General features: G+C 44.5%; 1 protein-coding gene across 2 annotated transcripts; it reads right to left on the bottom strand.

The window, feature by feature from the left end:
- Positions 1–1,075: 1,075 nt before the first annotated feature.
- LOC123376027 (claw keratin-like) lies at positions 1,076–8,449 on the bottom strand. 2 transcript variants are annotated; one of them, XM_045027635.1, is made up of 2 exons: positions 8,338–8,449; positions 1,076–1,622 (listed from the first exon to the last, which is right to left on the bottom strand). In XM_045027635.1, the coding sequence occupies exon 2, from the start codon at positions 1,599–1,601 to the stop codon at positions 1,098–1,100; it is 504 nt and encodes a 167-aa protein (XP_044883570.1). In that variant the 5' UTR covers positions 1,602–1,622; positions 8,338–8,449; the 3' UTR covers positions 1,076–1,097. The 2 variants fall into 2 exon arrangements, with proteins under 2 accessions (XP_044883570.1, XP_044883581.1); XM_045027646.1 differs by lacking the exon at positions 8,338–8,449 and adding an exon at positions 2,651–3,371.
- Between the last annotated feature and the right edge of the window lie 13,072 nt (positions 8,450–21,521).

The following is a 21,521-nucleotide window of genomic DNA, read 5'->3' as shown; positions in this document are numbered from 1 at the left end:
AACCAGGGTCACTGTCGTTCAGTGACTCACCCAGATGCTCACCACGAACCATATGGTTAGTCTTCTTGATACCAAAGGAAACACTTATATTCTTGAAGTGAAAAATGGGTCTGTTTTTTCCAGGAAAAAACTCTTTGCTAAAATAGGTAATACAGGGAGGAACTGCACCCTGGTACTCAGGGCCTGCAGAAAGCTATCAGCCACTACAACTCTGGATTCCCCTATCACTCCAGATCTTTGAAAATTGTAAGTGGAGAAGTGCTCAGTGCTACCGGTTCCACAGGGAGGAATTTTGTGATTTTTAAGCAAGGAGGGAGGAACAAGGAGAACCAGGAGACCGATATTATGATGCAGCAGAGTTTTTAATGCAAATGAAATTGGCAGTACACAGTTACAGAAGTAATACTACAGAGCAGAAAGAATGTATTTCCAGTGTTTCAAGAAGGGCCATGACCGATCGCAGGCCTCAATGGGTGTATTTCAGACAAGATGTTCTGCTTGCATTGGTGCAGCTGCAGAGGTTGACAAACAAGTCCCCTTTACAACCATTTTAAGGCCCTTGTTTTAGCCCAGTGGTTGGGAAATGAGACAAAACAAAATAAAAGCAGAAAATTAGGCAACTTCTCCCTAAATGTCGGCCTCAGAAAAGGTCAAAGTGAGGTGCTAAAGATACGTCTTGATGGAAAGGGTAGAACATGTCGGGCCTAATTCTCCTTGACATCAAGGTCTCTTTTTCCCTTCTAAAGGGACTTAACTAACAACAAATGTAACTGATATCTGTCTTAAGGCCCTTGTTTCCTTTACACAGCGGGGTCAGTATAAAGAGGCTGCGCCTAATTCAGATTGAGTCCACAGGTGAAAGCGAGAATCAGCACACGGGTGGGAAAGCCTTGGCAGAAAGAGTCATAAAGCGTAACATTAGAAAGGCAGCATGGCTGTCAGCCCAAGGTGCTGAGCACACACAGCTCCCACTGAGTTCAGCTGGAGCCCTGTTTGCCCAGTACTTCTGAAAGCCATGCCCAAAAGATCATGGGTGAATCTGTATCTGGCTGTTAATTTCCTGGTTCTTCCTTTTTCCACGGATGTTCCTGCTGGGTTTAGCATGACCCACAGTATCCACCGAGATACCTACGGCCATATCCCCCATATCCCCATAATCCTCCGTAACCACAGAAGCCTGGGTAACCACAGTATCCCCCATAACCACATAATCCCCCATAACCATAACCACCTGGGTAACCGCAGTATCCCCCATAACCACATAATCCCCCATAACCATAACGGCCGCCGTAACCACCATATCCACCGTATCCACCTAAACCATACAATCCTCCGTAATGGCCTCCATAGCCGTGCAATCCCCCCCAACCGAATGAGCCTCCGTAACCGGGTCCGACCACAGGTGCTCCTACAGCTCCCACTGCACTGTGTTGAGGGAAATTGCTGAGAATGGGTCCTGGGAGGGTCACGACAACTGGTGAGGGTCTGATGATCACTTCAGAGTCTTGGCACTGCCTAACGCACGGCTCGTTGCAGGTACCAGTGACCGGACAGGGCCGGGCCACTCCGCATTCTGGATAGCACAGGCTGGAGCAAGTCATCTTTCTGGGATGGAGGTAAACCTGAAACACACAACAGGGACTAGAGTCAAAAGAAGGTACAAGTGCCGGTGGAAGACAGGCTTCAAAGCTTGGTGACTATTGCAGCGAGGTCTGCACGGGGCGGGCAAGAGAGAGGAGAAGTGGCCTTAGTCTCTATGTATGTGGCCATGTATTTGTTCCTATTTTCTCTTTCTAGGCTTCTTCTCCACTCGCACTAAACTTCCCTCCAAACTGGTCCCTTTGAGCGCCTATCTAGAACATTATCTGAAAAACACCAACTAGAATAAGCATCACTCTTTCCATGATAGACACCTGCGATTCTGGGTCCATTGTAGACATTTCTCAAAGAGGACATGCCTGGGATTATGGTAATCACTTCCTTTCATTTCTGAATTTAACCTCTGCATGCAAATGCGTTGAGTCCAGTGTCAGAGTAGGGCTCATCGGGTTTCCAAAGCTTGGAAGTCATCAATAATTGCTGATGAATAAACAGAAAACTTTACTTTTCTCCAAAGAAATCACTAAGGACATGCTCCTTAGCTGGGGTAAAATGAGTTCAGGTCCACTGACTTCCATAAGGTGACATTAATTTATACCATCTGAGGAGAAGCAGTGGATTTTTCACTCAGAAGAACATACGAATTGCTAGATTAGAGCACACCGTTTCTCATCTTCATCCATTTTTGTGTCTCCAATAGTGAGGAGTAACAGCTGCTTCAGAAGAAAGTAGGAGCGCACTGAACTGGCCCTTTCTCTATTAACCCAGGGAAATGTATTCCTAATTCAGATAAATGAAATATGGGTAAGTGACTTTCTGAGGTTACTGAAAAGATTTAAATGCCCTAATTCTTTTTCCAGGTAATAGGAAATATGTTTCCCATGAATCCACCAGTGCCTGCAACTCAATAAATATACAAGATAATTATGGAAGAACCCCTGATCCCTCATATAAAAACACATGAATAAAAGCAAGATTCAGTCTTCAATGAAAATAGCCCCTACTGTCACATCTCTAGAGTTCGTAAGCAATTGAGTGTAATTGGACTTACCAACTCACCGAGGAGATGAAGTCCGGAGAAATGATTAGAAGAGCCCTGAGTTGTGAGCACTTTTATACAGTTCCTAGGACTGCCTGGACGATCTGCGATGCTGTTTGTGATGGAGGTCCTAATTAGTTGCCAAACAAACTTGATTGCCTTGCTATGTCCTCCTTTGGCTGGAGCTGTTTTCCTCAGGGGCTTTGATCATTGGGCCAATCTTAGCGTCAGAGGGTGTGACGTGCACGTTGCACTCTTCATCTTTCTTTCATCTTAATATTGTATGGGCCAACTGCATTCCTTGTGTCATTTTACTGACTTTTTTGTGGTTGCAGTGAGAATGAATGTGAAGGTGATTCTGAGCGGCATCAATAGCACAACTGGCACTGATGGAAGGAATCCAGTTTGGGCCTTTCAATTCATACTGGTCGTGGCCAGGTGCATTGGGTCCTTCATTGTAAACCTGCTAGGAAGGAGGGAGCCATTTTTCTGCATTCTCACCATCTCCATCCTCACTGGGTCAGATCCAATTCCTTTTGAAGACAATCGGAATCATTCCATTTTCTCCAGCATGTTTCCTGTCAGGACCTTATATTTGATATTCACCTGTTGGCAGGGGTATAGTAAAATGCACTATGAACAATTTTAGTCCCACTAAACTTACAAACTGGATCTTAGCCGGGACCTAAGTGGAACATGGGCCTTTGTGATGGCCGTCAGCCTAGGGGTGAAACTTACCCTACGGTGAGTAAAACTGTACTTAATATTGGACCTCCACGTGTGTCACTAATGAGGTCACAAAGGGCTGCCTAGAACAGATTTGCTCACGGGTCAAAGTAGGGATGATGACGAGTGAAAGGATTCAATCCTCTTTTGTAGATAAGGCTTAAGTTAAGTCTTGGAATCTCTACTCCATCAGAAAACATCTCTCCATCCATGAGCAGGCAAGAATCTGAAATTTTCCGATGGAATTCAAGCTTGTTCCTGTGCAGTGTAGGAATACAAATCTCAATATAGGATTCAAATGGAAAAATTTTTGGGACCATACAATGTGTCTGCTCAAGTGTAAATATGCACCACTGAGGCTAAACCTTCAAACAAAGAGAATTAATGTCCATGGCAAGACTTTAGGTGGTTGATTGTTGTTCACTCTTACATGAGAAGATGTTTCACCACTAAGATCCTCCAAAAAAAAATTAAAAATAAAATAAAGAAAAAACCCAGAATGAGCCTCTCTAAGAGTTACTCTCAGGTGAGTGATTTATTTGGAAGCCATGAAATGTAATGTATTAGATGGGTAGACATGTTAGATGATGCTACTGAAGAAGTGGGGGTTCAGTTTTGACTCTGTCAGTCGCTCCCTGTCTGACCTTCACTGAAACTTGCCATGGTAAACAGGTATAATTGTAATATGTAGGGTGGATCATCTGAAGTGTCCTCTGATCTTAGCATTTCAAAGCACTTTACAAACACACATCATGTTTTATATGGTCAAAGAGGTGTATTATTATAATAGTAGTAACTTTTTAATGGGATTAAATGTTCCAATAATGCAGATGAGATTCTCTTTAAAATTGCATGTCAAGGTCTCAGCTGTCACTCCAGTTCTCACTTCATGAGTCCGAGCCTCTGAAATTGGGGCTCTTTGATTTTCATTCAATGAAACTTTGCATTTCCCATTTATATATATTTTAAAGTTGAAGGGTAGATGCTGAACCAGCGTAAAGGAGGAGAGTTCCATCAACTTGAGATTGAAGGAAGGCACCTTACCCACCCTGGATTAGAGAAAACCTTTCTGCACGTCCATCCTCAGCTGCTCATATCTAATAGACAGTGAAATCAATGGAAACCATCAGCCATTGCATCTCCATGGATGGCCAGCCAAGATAACTGGGTCTTGTGAGAGAATTCAGCTAATAAAGAAAAGGAAGACACACAAGAATGAGTTAAGGGGAACTTCTTCAATGGTCAGTTTGCTGTGGGATTAATTGCAAGTCTGATCAGCCTAGAGCATTCTGGAAGCTCCTTCTCTGATTAAGATTTTCAGCCAGAATTAGAATAATTTCAAAGTGCAAAATTGACCCTCGCCAGGATTTCTTCTAACCTGAACAGGATAAAATGCCTCTCCATAATTGTAGGGCACAGAATATCATTGAAGTGTATGGAACTGGACTGAGGTACATTATCTGAGGATCCTTTACAGAGCAATGTTTGTTAATCAAAGGGAAATGCAAAGCTTTTTTGAAGGAAAAACCAAACAGCCCCGAATAAGGAATGAGGTTGTGTTTCGGTCAGGGACAGGCATTTCTTTGGCCTATTAGCAACAAAGAATCCTGTGGCACCTTATAGACTAACAGACGTTTTGCAGCATGAGCTTTCGTGGGTGAAAAAATCTCATGCTGCAAAACGTCTGTTAGTCTATAAGGTGCCACAGGATTCTTTGTTGCTTTTACAGATCCAGACTAACACGGCTACCCCTCTGATACTTTGGCCTATTAGTGTTTCCTATCCCCACCCCCTCCAGGCAGGCTGCTTGATCTTATCTCGGGAGAGGAGTTAGAGACGGGACCGTCCTTCAATGTACACTCGTGTATTAAACTCCCACCCTACCCAGCAACACTTTACATCTATCTCTTCCCCCAGCCATCTGCTTGCGGGCAGACGTAACACACAGCGTCTTTCTTCTTTGCTGACATATAGTGGTAAGAATGTAAAAAGTATCAAAAATCAAATGAGCAAAAAAGACCCAAAATTCTCTCTCAGGCAAATAGACAGGCCTGAATACAACATTATCATCACTATCACACTAACACTCCTGAAGAGCTCTTACCAAGGGCAGTGAGATGTGCCACCTTGGTGTTTGCATTGGTGCCTCCAGCACTGATCAGCACCATGCACTGTGTAGCTTCCTCAGGGCCTCTGGACAGTGCCTCTGGATATACGTGGGGCCAGTGTGCATGGCACCAGAGGCAGCTCTTGTCAGTGGAGGTGGCTGCGGCATTTCGTCATTGGGTGTGTGACTTTGCACTCCTTATGTTTTATTGAAATATGCTTATGAGTGTGAATATAATGTAACTGGAATATGCTTTATGAAAAAGGTCTCTTGTAAGGTATCCTAAGAAAGATTATAATCCTACAGACTATAGTCCTCCTCTTTGTATGCATGTATCATTCTTGTATGTGAAGCTAGAAATAGGAAGTAGAACTCTGAGGTCCTATTGTAATTATGCAAATTGTGGGCCATTAATGATGGTTTAGAATCTTGATGACTTCCAGTGACTAGGACAATTGGTTGTAAATGGTTTATTTACCTGCAAACCTTCCTGTCTATTTGTGGGCCAACCCAGGAAGAATGGAGACTGGGGTCTTACAGTGACAGGTGACCATGTCACATGCTACTGGAATCCGTCTTAATCCTTGTACTTTTCCATTGATGAGGCAGGGATGGGGACAAGCACAGACAAAAGATTCTCGCCCTGTGCCAAAGCTATAGAAGGGGGTGGAGCAGGACAAAAGGGCTGCCAATCTTGAGAAACCCCTTGCTTACCACCTGAGATGTCTGCTGGATCTAAAAAAGACGGTACCGGAGAAAGGACTGGGCCCAGACTAGGAAGGAGTCTAGTCTGTGAAAGAAGCTTATTGGATGATCTTTGAGGGTTAGATACTACCTGTAATCAGTTTCTTAATGTATTAGGCTTCGACTTGTATATTCTGCTTTGTGACTTACTTTATTCTGGCAGATATTACTTGAAGCCACTTAAATCCTACTTGGGAAACTTAATAAAATCACTTTTGTTTATTAAGAAAGCCAGAGTAAGTGCAAACAGCTGTGCATGTCTCTCTATCAGTGTTATAGAGAGCGGACAGTTTACGAATTTACCCTGTGTAAGCTTAATACAGAGTAAATTGAATTTTTGCGGGGGGTGGATCCCATTGGCAACTGCGTGTCTGGAGGCTGGAGACAGATAATCTGCTGAGCTGTTTTCAGTTAAGTCTGTAGCTTTGGGGATATAGACCACACGCTGGATCTGGGCTGCATCACGCTAGTGTCTCTGGCTCAACAAGACAGGGTTCTGGAAGTCCCAGGCTGACAGGGAAAATGGTATCAAAGGTAATTTCAGCACATCAGGTGACAATCCCAAGGAGGTCTCTGTGACCAAACCCATGACAGGGTGTTCTCCTGCTCATCTGCCCTGCTTGCATGTGGCTGGGGAACGGGGAGCCCGAGACTCTGCAGGTGATCGGATGGTTACTGGGGCAGGCTCTCCCTGAAGACCTGGGGGAGGCAGGGACAGAGAGATGGTTTTCTCAGAGCAGCCATCAGCAGACTCTGATTAAAGAGAGAGAAAAGGAGAAAGGTAAAGACAAGTGCAAAGTATTTCACTTAGGAAAAATATCCAATGCATATGAGACGTTGTCTGGAGAGACTCATGGTCCTCAGGGTAGACTGTCAAAAAGCAGGGCCGAGATCCTAGCTGGTGCTATGCTCTATATTTATAAGTATCAAGTGTGAAACTTCCAAAGTACTATAATAGTTTGACAATGGAGTCACAGACGGTCCCCTTACACACTCCAGTCTCTCTTGCCTCGCCGGCAAGCTGGACTGTGTGCTAAATGGTGGTGACTTCCTGCAAAAATCAAGAAAATAGTCACATTGTATCTAGTTCCACACTCACCCAGGTCGATTTGCATCCAAGATCTCACATGAAAAACACTGCTAGTCAATTCGACAGTAAACTAACTAAAGTTACTAGCTAAGAGAAAGGAATGAGAGTTATTGAGATGTGAAAGCATATAAAAATATATGTACAGGATAGTCACAGTCTAGAATTCCTAAAGGCAGCAAAGATTTGGGAAACTGGCAGTTTTTGGGCGACCCAGAGGAACTCTTCTTCTCATTCCATTATTCTGCCTGTGAGAATCCCACCAGTCCAGAGATGAAGAATTTTCCCTTGTGTCCATACTTATAGTTTCTTCTCACATAAAGAAGCTCAGAGAGTCACAACCGATGTGGACTCCTTCTCTGATGGCAGAGGGAGAAGGATGAATTTAAGGTCTTTGATCAGCACACACAGTGACCGCTTGCCTTCAAATGCACAAAAATTTCCACCTTCCCATTAAATTTCTTCATTTGCATTACACAAGGCTTCTTTCTCATTGGATGGGTGAGTTTGTCAGTTCTCAGCTGACACTTGGTTTACCAACATCACAGCACAACTACAAAATGGGGAATAACTGGTTAGGTGGTAGGATAGCTGAAAAGGATCTTGGGTTCCCTAAAGCTTAGGCTGAGTTCACTGGAGTCTCAGTTAAAGTCTCCGTTCACTAAATCTACACAGTCTGCTGAGTCAAAAGCAACATCTTCCTTCCAATTGTTTTCAGGAATCTTCCCTTGAAATCCAGGCAGACTGATTAACCAACCACCCCATTAAGTATATAGATTTAAAAAAACCCAACTCTGTTGCAAGTAAATGCAAAACTGAGAACAGCAAAACATAAAGGACTCTTTCCCACGATCACATTTACAGAAAAGTTGGTGACTCACACTTGTTGAGACAATTTAATTAAAGGAGTTTGGCTAAAATCAAAAATTCAAAGTGTACAATTAAAATAAAATAAATTACATTTCCCTCCCAGTTTCCCCTGTAATTTACATTCCCCAGGCTTCCCTGTTGGAGGGTTGTAACAATATCACTGACCTGCTGCAAAATGCTTCCGACTTCGGGCAAACAGCCTGTTTCCTGCTCCTGGGCCCAGCTTCTCCCTGCTGCACAGAGCACAGGGCCTGGCGCAAAGCAGCTGCCCTGACTGCTGCCCTCATGGAGTCTGAGCCCAGCACCAGGGAACCTATTGGAGCAGCCCCTAAACGACCACCCCCAATTCCAGAAGCTTCTGGCTGGGGAGTGCGAAATCTGCCTAGCAACAATGACCCAGACACAACTCACTCCTATCCACCCTGCCCCACCAGAGAGCTCTTAAAGAGACAGCTCCATGTTAGGGACATGGGTTAATCTGCAGCAAGGGAGGTTTAGGTTAGATCAGGGGTCACCAACTGGTCAATGGTGATCGACTGTTCTATCCTAGAGAATCTCCCAGTCAATTGTGATCTCTAGTGGCGCAGCAGGGCTGCCTCTAAGTCAGGCTCCTTGCCTACCCTGGCCCCACACTGCTCCCAGAAGTGGCCAGGGAGGCCCCAGAGGTGTGGGGGGCAGGGTGCCTTAGCCTCACTGTGATGCCGACCGGGAGCAGCCCAAGGCAAGAGCCGCTCGGCGGGAGGCCACATCCCAAGGCCCAGCGCTGAGACCCCTCCTGGAGCCAGCACCCTGTGAACCATCCTTCATCCCAACACCCCACCCCAGGCTGGAGACCTCTCCTGCACCCAAACTCCCTCCAAGAGCTTGCACCCCTCATCCCCTCCTGCACCCCAACCCTCTGCCCCAGGCTCAGGCCACACAGGGAATCCCTCACGCCCAGACCAGAGCCCACAACCCTCCCAATCCCCGACCCCCTCCCCAGCCTGGTGAAAGTGAGTGAGGGTGGGGCAGAGCGGGCGAGGGAGTGATGCAGGGATGGAGTGAGCAGGACAGGGCTTTGCGGAAAGAACAGGGCCTCAGGGAAGGGATCCTGCATAGCCCTTTAATTCAAAAAGTGATCTTGGGTGTTGTTGTCAGAGTGCTACCGGTGCGGTGCTCTGCTTTCTCCAATGTTGATATCACTCACCTGCGTGCGTGTGTTCCCTCTGTGTTCTGCCCTAGCTCTGCGCAGATAGCTGACCCAGAAGACCCGATGAGAACCCCCAATAACCACAGAGTCTAGTAAGGTACGAAGGCACATCGGCCAGGTTTATTGTCGAAAAAAGCACAGTCTCCAGCTCCCTGGCAAACGTAGTCCAAGGCGCTGCTAAGATACAGCTAGCCAGTACATATGTACTCCCTGACATTGGACTCAGCTCAGTCAGTGGCGGGACTTTCCACTGCCCCCTCGGCTGGCCAAAGACACCGCCCCGGGATGCATTCTTATACACAGATACAAACAAGTTACACATCACACCTGACGTATGAGGTACAACCCCTTTACGCAGGAAGGTTCAACCGCTCTACGTATTTAGGTGCCGCCTCTTACCTTGTACATGTTGGCACGATCAAAACAACTCTATCCATCATTTTACCCTTTTGCCCCTGTCATTGGGATGGGTCGGCCTGTCCTTTTATTATCTATGGAATGTTCCAGTATAGTGTATTGTGGTGCTGTGTTTATACTTCGGTATGCTAGGTGAATATATGTTTATGCAACATCAGCCCTTTTCTTGCCAGCTTCTGTGAACCGAGCCGGCCTTCAGCTCACAGCCTTACTTTGCTTTTTAGCTAAGTCTTGTCCATTACTTTAGTTTAGGCCTCAGGCCTCATACTGGGCCTTTATCAGGGTCTGCACTTACTACATTCCCCCGCTTTTTGTCTTTTTATGGGGAGGATGTTTACCCATCGTCCCCGAAAAGCATCATGTACAGACTAAAGATAACCCAGTGGGCTAAACACTGTTATGTGGTTACCTTATCTTACCATCCATACACTCATGCCCCATCTGTCATTTTAGTCTGCACATTCCCTCGTACGACTATTAGACAGACTTTATTATCCAATTATTTTAGTCCCTTATGTTGGGCCTGGGAATGTTAGGCCCGGGACCATGGATACATGGGGGTCAGTAGCCTCTTTGGTGTTTTATTGAGGGCCTTGTGAGAATATACAACTGTAAATGTAAATATAAATGTAAAATATGGGATATACATATTATGTATATAGATATGAATATGTATATTATGTAATGTAATATATACTAATCATTACCTCTCTATATATAGGTATATAGCTTATAGATGATTGTTATTAATTTGTTAATTGTGTTTATACTTCTTATTCCATGACATGATTGTTTGGGTGTACCACAGCAGTGTTGATTGCCATTTCCATTCCCTTGTTCACTCTACCTTGCAACTTGGCTTTCTTTGTTTGACGGGACATATAGCAACACATTCCTATTAAAACCACAACAGTTAGGGCCTGAATTCCCATTAAAAATACGCTTAGAGTGCGGAGTGCGGACTACTGGATGCAAAGTCACATCCTCAGGGATTGCCCATCAGGGTGTTTTGAAATACTGGGATAGGGATTATTATAGTGTGTCCCACAGTGCTATGGATATGAGAAATAAAACAGAAATTTGGAGTAGTGACACTACCACTGAGGCCTTTATATATAAATATATTGTAATTAGTTACTACACAGTACTGTCCATTCATGTTATAGATTATCCTTAAGGCTGGTTGTCACCCTCTGGTCGGCTTTACTGGACAGGAAACAGAAGTGATCCATTGGTTGATGTAGATCCAGTTGTTTCTTATGGATGCTGTCTTCCAGATAACCTACTGAACAGACAGTAACCAATTTATCAAATATTGCTGTGTCAGGATTTAATATTGGTACCCAGACACTGAACAAGATTGTTTTGAATAACATGTGCCTCAGTTAGGATGCAGTGTCACTGACCCAAATTATGACTGGTACTAACAGGAAATTTGTTTACCCAATTTGTAGTTACTATGTAACTTAGTTTCTTTACCAATTTGTTTTTTCCTTGTCTTCATGTTGTTTGCTGCTATTCGTTTGTTGATTTTTACCTGTGTGTTGGTTAAACAATTTAGCAAGGTTATACATCGTGTACATATTGTACATCAATCATACAATACAGCAATAATACAGCAGTACAATAATAGAGTAGTACAACAATAATACAGTTGTTTTTACACAGTAACAAAGTAGAAATTAAATGACAGTTTTCCTGGTCCAGCTAGTGGTTTTTAGCTGATTGTTAAATTAATTGTCCATATATGGTAGATAGAGGTGTATTTGACCAGTCTCTTATTTATAAAACACTTCATTTTTCTTTTCTTGATGCTTGGGGGGTTCTTCACTGTATACAGATATGAACTGGTGTCTTCAGGGTGTGATATTTTCTGGCATCTTTGGTCTGTGGGATGCAACTCAAACAACTTTTGTTAGTTAACACAGTAAAGTTTTTTGTTTGTTTGTTTGTTTTCAATAACCCAAACTTAATACACGGTTTTAACTTAGTTTCTTTACAATGTAATAAGAACAATGTAATAGGGACCGAGCCTTTTATAACACAAGCTATACTTTTGCAATTGTTGTATAGACATTCATTTTTATTTGGGGTGCATTACTAATATTTAATACTAAATGTAATGCTTAACAGCAAAAATAAATGCTCACAATCTTCCATAAGAAGGTATATTGCTTTCCCTTGCTGAACACTTTGTTTCAGCAAAAGAGTTAATAACATAATTTTAACAAGCTTTTTAGAGTTAATTTGCTTGTGATACCAACTTCATTTTTAACTGTTTAGAAGCACAAACCTTAACAACCGTTGCTTCCCATTAACATAACATAACAAAAGAAAAGCATATAAAACTAAACCAACTATAAAATTACACCAAAATAATTTTTAAATACAGATACATGCAAATACTTTGAGGGTATTTGAGGGTATACTTTTATGATGCTTTGTTATGTTTGGGAGCCAAAGGTGGAAACCTGTTGAAAATGTGAAAACCTGTTGAAATTGTTTGGTTAGCTTAATGCATAAATTGTTATTTTAAAACATTTTGGTTATGACATTCTTATAATATTATCTTTACCTTAATGTTGAGGTTTCCCCTTACATTTTTTCTTTGAATAACAATTTTAAAAAAAACTAAAAAAAACAAACTGTAATTGATGAGAGAATTATTTTTGTTTGCAATTGCATTATTTGTTGAGGCAGAAATATATGTACATATATTTGTAACTGAAACCTTTTTGAACTTTGCACAAAAATTGGTGCTAATAATACTATGATTACACCCCAACCATGATTTTAAAATAGTGTGGTACCATATCTTATATATATTTTTAAAAGGGTATAAAATTGACTTTTGTTGCAACAAAATAAAAATAATTTAAAAAAAATAGTCACGTGACACACACAACATAGACACAAGACACACACATGACATACAAGTCAAACTTACAATTAAAACCAAATGGCGCCAGAATTCTATTCATAACTATACAAAATAACACAACCAAAAATAAAAAGTAAAAAGTTATTACCTTATTTAAAACTTGTAGCATAAATTTGATAAAAATATATTAATATTTGCCAAATGTATTGTATTAATTTGGTAACAGGGAATTTTGCATTACTTTATATTTAACATTATTTTAAAACTCTGCTATATGGAAGTAAGAAAAGCCCATGTTTCAAATATTAGTTAGTGGTTAGGATTAGAAGCAGAGAGTGCATTTCTGTTGCTTGGCAACCATATCTTCAAGAAAGTTAGGAATAATTCCAGCTGTTGCATCCCTGAAGGGTTAAAATAATTAATTTACTGGATTTAAAGTTTTTACCTTGTTTTCTTTTTGTTTCTTGTTTTGTTCTGTTTTCAGTTGCTTTATTTTTTGAAGGCTTCTGTAAAAACTATAACTTTTAACTTTTAAAACAAAAAGAGAGAGACGAAGTGAGGAGAGGCAGGGGGTGGGGGGAAAGGGGGAGTTAAGAGCAACCTAGGAAGGTAGCGAGACCTGAGCCAAGAGAGATTAACTCCATCGAGGTATTTGAAAGTACAGGCAGCAGCAGCATGTTTAGCAAATTGAGAAATCATATAAAGGACAAAACTTAACTGGTATGTAAAAATATTTGAGAAAGAAGGTTCCATTTTCAGATATGAGCGCGAGTGTGGTTCCATGGGTCAAAGCAATTGGGAACCTGCACAGTTGGGAATTGCGCCCCTGGTTTTTATCCTGGCTCTGAGAGGAGATTGGGGGTAGTTACCTGCTCTTGTAAAACCTGAATTTGTTACCCCAGTGTCTGTTGCTTTTGTGTGCAAGCCAAATGGATAGTGGGAGTGCCCTTTTTTGCTGCAGTTAACTGTTTTGGGGCAACTTTAATTCTAGGTGTCAACCTGCTTAATTTCAGTTTTTTATTTTGAAATTCTTTTTTATTCACTCCCCTGCGATCGAGTCGCAGCTCCTGTCTCCTAATGTGCTCTGTGAACTGTTCCATTTTTTCCTTCATTTGATTTACCAATTCAGTGAGAGTGCTGTGTGCTCCTCTCTCCTTCTGTGCACTTACTTGTCCCGTTCTGACAGGCACCAGTCTAGGTTCCAGTTTAAGTTTAACTGGAACCTGGTTTTTATCATAAGGTGATGGTTGCAATGCAGTGGACCCTGTTTCATCTTTTAATTTTACTAGGGCCACCTTTTTCCACTTCTGTCCCCATTCTTCAGGCACAGCGTAGCTACCTGAAGCCTGCTGTTTACCACCAATATTTATAACAGGGGACGGCACATGTATTTTTTGTAGGTTCCTTACAGCTGTTTCCAGTGTTTCACTCTGTTCCTGTACTGGTTGTCTCTGGGCTGCTTGCCACCCTGCAAATCGGGTGGGAGCATTCCAGGGCTGTGTAGCTTCTTTTGATTCTTTTAACTCTTTCTTTGTTACTGTTACTTGCTTGGCCAGCATGCCAGCATGCTGTTTAAGCCATCTCACTGCCATAGACATGAGTTGCAAAAGTTTTGCTTTTTTACTTTTATTACTATTTCTTAGAGCCTCGGTTTGTACCATCGCTCTACATATGCCAGTCCATGTTTCCCCACTCTCCTTTTTAAATTCATATGGCCCCCCCTTACTGGCAATCCAGCGGGTCCAGGAGTTATCAAACTCCATGGGGATCAAAAGGGAGGGGATCAGGGGGTTCCCTAGCTCGAGGTTTTCTGCCATGTTAGATTGCAATTCTTACAGTGGACAGGTCGCTTACTCACCAGATCAGCGGTCGGGGTCACCAGTGTTGTCAGAGTGCTACCGGTGCGGTGCTCTGCTTTCTCCAATGTTGATATCACTCACCTGCGTGCGTGTGTTCCCTCTGTGTGCTGCCCCAGCTCTGCGCAGATAGCTGACCCAGCAGACCCGATGAGAACCCCCAATAACCACAGAGTCTAATAAGGTACGAAGGCACATCGGCCAGGTTTATTGTCGAAAAAAGCACAGTCTCCAGCTCCCTGGCAAACGTAGTCCAAGGTGCTGCTAAGATACAGCTAGCCAGTACATATGTACTCCCTGACATTGGACTCAGCTCAGTTAGTGGCGGAACTTTCCACTGCCCCCTCGGCTGGCCAAAGACACCGCCCCGGGATGCATTCTTATACACAGATACAAACAAGTTACACATCACACCTGACGTATGAGGTACAACCCCTTTACGCAGCAAGGTTCAACCGCTCTACGTATTTAGGTGCCGCCTCTTACCTTGTACATGTTGGCTCGATCAAAACAACTCTATCCATCATTTTACCCTTTTGCCCCTGTCATTGGGATGGGTCGGCCTGTCCTTTTATTATCTATGGAATGTTCCAGTATAGTGTATTCTGGTGCTGTGTTTATACTTCGGTACGCTAGGTGAATATATGTTTATGCAACATCAGCCCTTTTCTTGCCAGCTTCTGTGAACCGAGCCGGCCTTCAGCTCACAGCCTTACTTTGCTTTTTAGCTAAGTCTTGTCCATTACTTTAGTTTAGGCCTCAGGCCTCATACTGGGCTTTTATCAGGGCCTTTACTTACTACAGGTGTAAAAAGGTTGGAGACCACTGGGTTAGCTATCAGGAAAAACATAACACTAGGGGTAATTAAGCTCTGGAATAGCCTAACCAGTGACTATAGCTTGTCAGACTGTGGTGCAAATTCCATGAAAAGCGCCAGTGTCGAGAAGCCCTTAGATTTGATGGAGGCTCTGGGGAGGGCAGTACTGAGGAAAAAGGACAGCCTGGAGAAGAGTATGTCACTCATTTTAAGGAGAATTTACAGGTAATGAGGAATTGAGAGAGACAGAGCCTTGAAAAAGGTCAGGGAATCAGCACGTTTCATACGATTGGCGAACTGGAGAAAGGTGGTTTGACACTGCCGATTTGGTGTTAGTGCCGACCCCAGTGAGGGGAAACAAAAGGCAGGATTATAGGAAGGACCTTTTGAGGTGACTGAAGGGGTGAAGGTCGTCACATCTGATGTAAGGAAGCCCAGCGGCAGAGGAACGGTGCAAACTGTGCATATCAATAAAATAAAACTTACTCTCAAAGGGAGATGGCAGTAAATTTGATTTGTTGAAACATTCTGTGTCCGTTTAAATAGATTTGGTCAGGGAGAGCAGGGCAGAGAATCCCCTGGAAAGCCGTGAGTTCAGGGTGGGTTTAGATCCACCTCCAAAGCAGGAAACGCCGGCCCTTTCGAAGCACCACAAACAGGGATTTTCCTCGCCAGGTTTAACTGCCAAGATTGCAGACTCCAGGCAAACCTCAGGGCCCCGCCCTGCTCCTAGCAGAGCATCCCCGGCTGAAGGGGAAATGCAGAAACAAGTTCCGGAGGAGGTGCAAAGCCTGCGTGAAACGGGGGTAATCACTGAGTCAGAAAGCCCCTGGGTGTCTCCTATTGTAACGGTACCTGAACAGGACAAAGCCGGAGAGTGTGACAGACCCAGGGCACAGTCTAGACTAGTGAGTAGCTGTGTCACCCGGGCTCTAACCTGGGGTGCCCTGCACCCTGCTTTGCTTCTGTAGCCTCCAGTCCTGCGCTGCTCCCCAACAGGCTCCAGCACGTCAGTCGCTTCCAGCTTGGTGTGCGTGTGATCTGCAGCCAGGCACAGCTCAGCTCCTACCAGCCTTGTTCATACTGCAGGGTGACGCCAGCACAGACCCAGTCTTATATTTCCCCCCAGAAATGGATGTCCTGTACTGCTCAGCCCTCTCCCGGACAATACAACCTGTAGTAAGATGAGGCCCAGAATCATGAACCCCTGGTATGAGTGATCTGGTATCAGAGGCCTGAGCCTGAGCCAAAGGAATTGTCAAGAGTTTGCTAACAAAAAGCAAAGTTCAGCTGTGAGCCTAGGGTGACCAGATGTCCTGATTTTATAGGGACAGTCCTGATTTTTGGGTCTTTTTCTTATATAGGGTCCTCTTACCCCCCACCCCCATCCTGATTTTTCCCCTTTGCTGTCTGGTCACCCTCTGTGAGCCACAGGCAGGCCCTGCTCACAAAAGTTGGCAAGAAGGCTGCTAATTGGACATATACACATATCTAAAGGGTATCAAGCGCTAATAGGATAAACATGGGCCAGGATGGCACCAGCACCGTCCCCTACGAACGCATTCCTCAGAGATAATAAGGAACAGGGTGACCCATACTAAAAGACAGGATCAAAAGGGTAATATGATGGAATGAGTTGTTTGTTCCAACCAACATGTACCAGCAGAGAGGCAGCACCCCAACCCGGAGAGAGGTTGTACCTCCATACGTCAGGAGTGATGTGTAACTTGGTTGTACCTGTGTGTAAGAATGCATCCCTGAGTGGATATCTTTGTCTCGCCGAGGGGACAGTGGAGAGTCCTGCCACTGACTGAGCCGGTCCCTTGGCATGCGGCACATATTTGTAGTATGTCCAGTAGAGTCTGCTGGGAAGTATCATGTGCTTCATTTGTTAATAAACCTGGCTGGGTGCCTTCATACCTTATCAGAGTCTGTGATCATTGGGGGTTTCTCAGAGCCTGCTGTGCCAGTGATCTGCAGAGCCCAGGCAGCACACAGAGGGAACACACACACACGAAACCAACTGTTATCAACATTGGACAAGAGCAAAGCACTGTTGTCAGAGCTGTACCGGTGTGGTGCTCTGCTCTCTCCAATGTTGATATCACTCAGCTGCGTGCGTGTGTTCCCTCTGTGTGCTGCCCCAGCTCTTCGAAGATAGCTGACCCAGCAGACCCGATAAGAACCCCCAATAACCACAAAGTCTAGTAAGGTACGAAGGCACGTCGGCCAGGTTTATTGTCGAAAAAAGTACAGCCTCCAGCTCCCCGGCAAACGTAGTGCAAGGTGCTGCTACAATACAGCTAGCCAGTACATATGTACTCCCTGACAATGGACTCAGCTCAGTCAGTGGCGGGATTTCCACTGCCCCCTAGGCTGGACAAAAGGCACCTCCCCAGGAATGCATTCTTATACACAGATACAAACAAGTTACACATCACACCTGACGTATTGAAGTGCAACCTTTCTACGTAGCAGGTTACAACCTTTCTACGTATTAAGGCACCGCCTTCTACCTTGTACATGTTGGTTCGAACAAAACAACTCTATCCATCATTTTACCCTTTTGCCCCTGTCATTGGGATGGGCCAGCCTGTTCTCCTATTATCTATGGAATGTTTCAGTATAGTGTGTTCTAGTGCTGTGTTTATGCTAGGTGAATATATGTTTATGCAGCATCAGCCCTTTTCGTGCCAGCTTCTGTGAGCAGGGCCTACCTCTGGCTCACACCTTGACTTTGCTTTATGTTAGCAAAGTCTTGACCATTACTTTAGTTTAGGCCTCAGGCCTCATACCAGGCCTCTGATACCAAGGTTTATATCTTAGGACCTCCTCTTACTACAAGCACCACACTGGTGACATCCGATGGCACAACCTTAACCTGCATCAAGGGAGATTTAGGTGACATATTAGGGAAACCTTGCTAACTGTAACAATAGTTGAGTATTGGAACAAGCTTCCAAGGGAGACCCTTACAGATTGTCCTCCTTTGGTACGGCTACACGGCAGAAAAGTTACCAACTCCAGACTGATGCCCTGGAGCACAGCGCTGCAGGAATATGATATGGAAATTGTCCATATTAAAGGCAAAGGAAATGTGGTGGCAGAGGCACTGTCTGGGCAAGAGGGTTCCAAGCTGACGCATGCAGATTAGCCAGTAACAGAGGGAGTGCAAGGGGTGAGGTGTGACCCAAGGCCTTCAGCAGACACAGAATTGCATGGCGTTTTACAGGGATACCCTGCAGCTGGATGTGTACAGGTTAAGTTTACAACAGGTGCTATGTGAGGGCTGTGCCCAGAGCCGAGAGCCCGCTGGTCATCATAATCATTGCAAAGTGTACGGACAGATAATGTTTAATGATCAGATCATTGTACAGATAATTATGTATCTGTACTGGAAATCATGTGCTTAAGGTCTAGGAGCTAAGTCAGGTCACACAAAGGGATGAAGTTGCTCCAGTCACGCAGGAGGGAAGAACAGGTGGCAGACAGATTTGATTGTCAAACTCTGCAACTGCAATAAAGATGCAAGAGAACTGTGTGAGAAATACATCAGTTTGGAGCTGCTGATAGGACACGGCCTTTCATGAAACCAGGGAAATCTAGTCTTGCTACTCTGCTTTCCTTCTTTATTCTTTATTTTGACAAGTTTCAACTCCCCTTTATTCCAAATTCAAATATATACTACCTCATACTACTGGTCTTCTAATTTAATTGCTCGTCCTTTCGTTATCTTTTCATATTGCCAAAGGCTTTGACATTGTTTGGCCAAAAGTGTCGTCCAGGTTTGGATACCTCCAGTGTTGGCGCACAACTCAGGAAACCTTGTAGCCTGTTATAAATAAATGTTGAGCGTGAACCGCTCCGGTTTGCTTCAGTGGGACTTTTGAGTACTCAGCACTTCAGAAAAATGGGCTTTTATATAAAATCAATGACTCCTTTGGAAAGAGGTTGGCTTAGCTCCATCCGGAAGTCAGATCATTGAACTATTGTTTTATTTAGCCCCGGTGCAATTCTCTTAGGTCTGAATTCTTGTTTGAAATGCTCTCCCTGGAATTCACAGGTCCAGATTTCCTAGGCCTTCCAATTTAAAGAAAAGAAAAGGTGTGTTTGCAACATACTTGTGAAAACATCTTTTGGTCATGTCATTTCAGCAAGGAGTGGAGATTGCTGCTGACCAGTTGATGAACACATCAGGGCAAAGAATGAGAAGAAGATTAATTTCATGGAGTTATATTGGTGCAATGAAATAAAAAATTCTCAATATGAGGCTGATCTATTTCTGCCTCATTCCCCTACAGCTCCACCATTGCAAAGTAAGTTCAAAGCTCATGTCAAGGAGCTGACTCAGTTGAATTTAACACCCCCTCCAGTAGGTTGCCTTAAAAGACAACTTTCCAGATGGATGCTTCATGCTACAAGTCACTGGACATTTGGAGAAGAGAAAAATGTCCTGGAAAAAGGAGAAATATTCAGAGACGGCTACTGACTCCATAATTATGTTTCCGCAGAGTCTCTGTTGGAGAGTTAATTCTTCAAAATGCTCTCAAATGACATGCCAGAGATACGTTGGTTTTTACATTTATCCTTAGCGCCGGGAGGAGCGGTGATGATGGAAATGGGGTTTTGTTTTCTCTGAGGGCTCCTGATAGGGTTGCCAACTATCCAGTCAACCAAATCCAAACACTGTTGTCTCACCTCTGCCCCTTCCCCAAGACTCCATCCCCCACTTCACTCCTTCTCTGCAGCCCAACCCCATTCAGTCCATCCCAGGGCCACCCGGGGGGGGGGGCAAGTGGGGAATTTGCCCCAGGGCCAGAGCCCCGCAGGGGCCTATACAAGAGTTTTTCAGGGCCCCTGGAGCGGAGTCCTTCACTGACTCTGGAGGCCCCGGAAAATTCTCGTGCCGCCGAATTATAGCTGAAGTGGGGGGCCCCTGCCGCTGAATACCCCAGGCCCCCTGAATCCTCTGGGTGGCCCTACTCCATCCCCCCTCCCTCCATCACTTGCTTTCCCTTACTTTCACTCACTTTCACGGGGCTGAGCTTGGGAGTTGGGGTGCGGGAGCGAGTGCTGGCTCTGGGCTGCGGCCGAGGGGATTGGAGTGTGGGAAAGAACTAAACCTGGGGCATGGGGCCTGGGGTGCAGAAGGGATGCGGGGTACAAGCACTGGAAGGCTGTGTGTGTGCAGGAGGGTTCACCGGACTGTGTGTGTATGGGGGGGTTCCGTGCAGGAGAGGGTGTGGGCTGGAGCAGGAGTGCAGGGGGAACAAGGGGTGTGGGCTCAGACTGACATTACGTCAGGCAGTTCCCGGTAGGTGGTGCAGTGGGTTTTAAGGCAGGCTCCCTGCCTCCCCTGGCCCCGCACCACTTCCAGGAAGTAACCAGCATATCCCGGCAGCCCCTGGGGAAGGAATAGGGGTCTCTGCGTGCTGCCCCCACCTCCAGTGCTGACTCTGCTGCTCCCATAGGTGGGGGACTGCCTTAGATCTGAGTTAGATAGTGGCCTGGCTATGTGTCTGATCTCTTAGGTTAAGCAGAATCTTCTATGTGATGAAATAGGTTTTTAATAACCAGTCATCATAAAGTGTTGGGGTGGTGAAATAAGGGCTGGAGACTGCATTTTTGAATTCTTGTTAACCACTGTATTGAGACAGAAATTCACTTTTTTACTAGCTTGGGATCTAATGTCAGAATAACCACCAGCGTGAGGTGAGTCTGCCATATCCCTCAACAGTTTGTCCTGAATCTGGTATTCTCAGCTGTGAGCCACTGAGGCCAGGTGACACATACAAAAACCAGGGTCACTGTCGTTCAGTGACTCACCCAGATGCTCACCACGAACCATATGGTTAGTCTTCTTGATACCAAAGGAAACACTTATATTCTTGAAGTGAAAAATGGGTCTGTTTTTTCCAGGAAAAAACTCTTTGCTAAAATAGGTAATACAGGGAGGAACTGCACCCTGGTACTCAGGGCCTGCAGAAAGCTATCAGCCACTACAACTCTGGATTCCCCTATCACTCCAGATCTTTGAAAATTGTAAGTGGAGAAGTGCTCAGTGCTACCGGTTCCACAGGGAGGAATTTTGTGATTTTTAAGCAAGGAGGGAGGAACAAGGAGAACCAGGAGACCGATATTATGATGCAGCAGAGTTTTTAATGCAAATGAAATTGGCAGTACACAGTT

The sequence above is a fragment of the Mauremys mutica genome, chromosome 1 (assembly GCF_020497125.1).
Source record: "Mauremys mutica isolate MM-2020 ecotype Southern chromosome 1, ASM2049712v1, whole genome shotgun sequence".
NCBI classification, from domain to species: domain Eukaryota; kingdom Metazoa; phylum Chordata; order Testudines; family Geoemydidae; genus Mauremys; species Mauremys mutica.
This window is presented reverse-complemented; position numbering and strand designations above follow the sequence as displayed.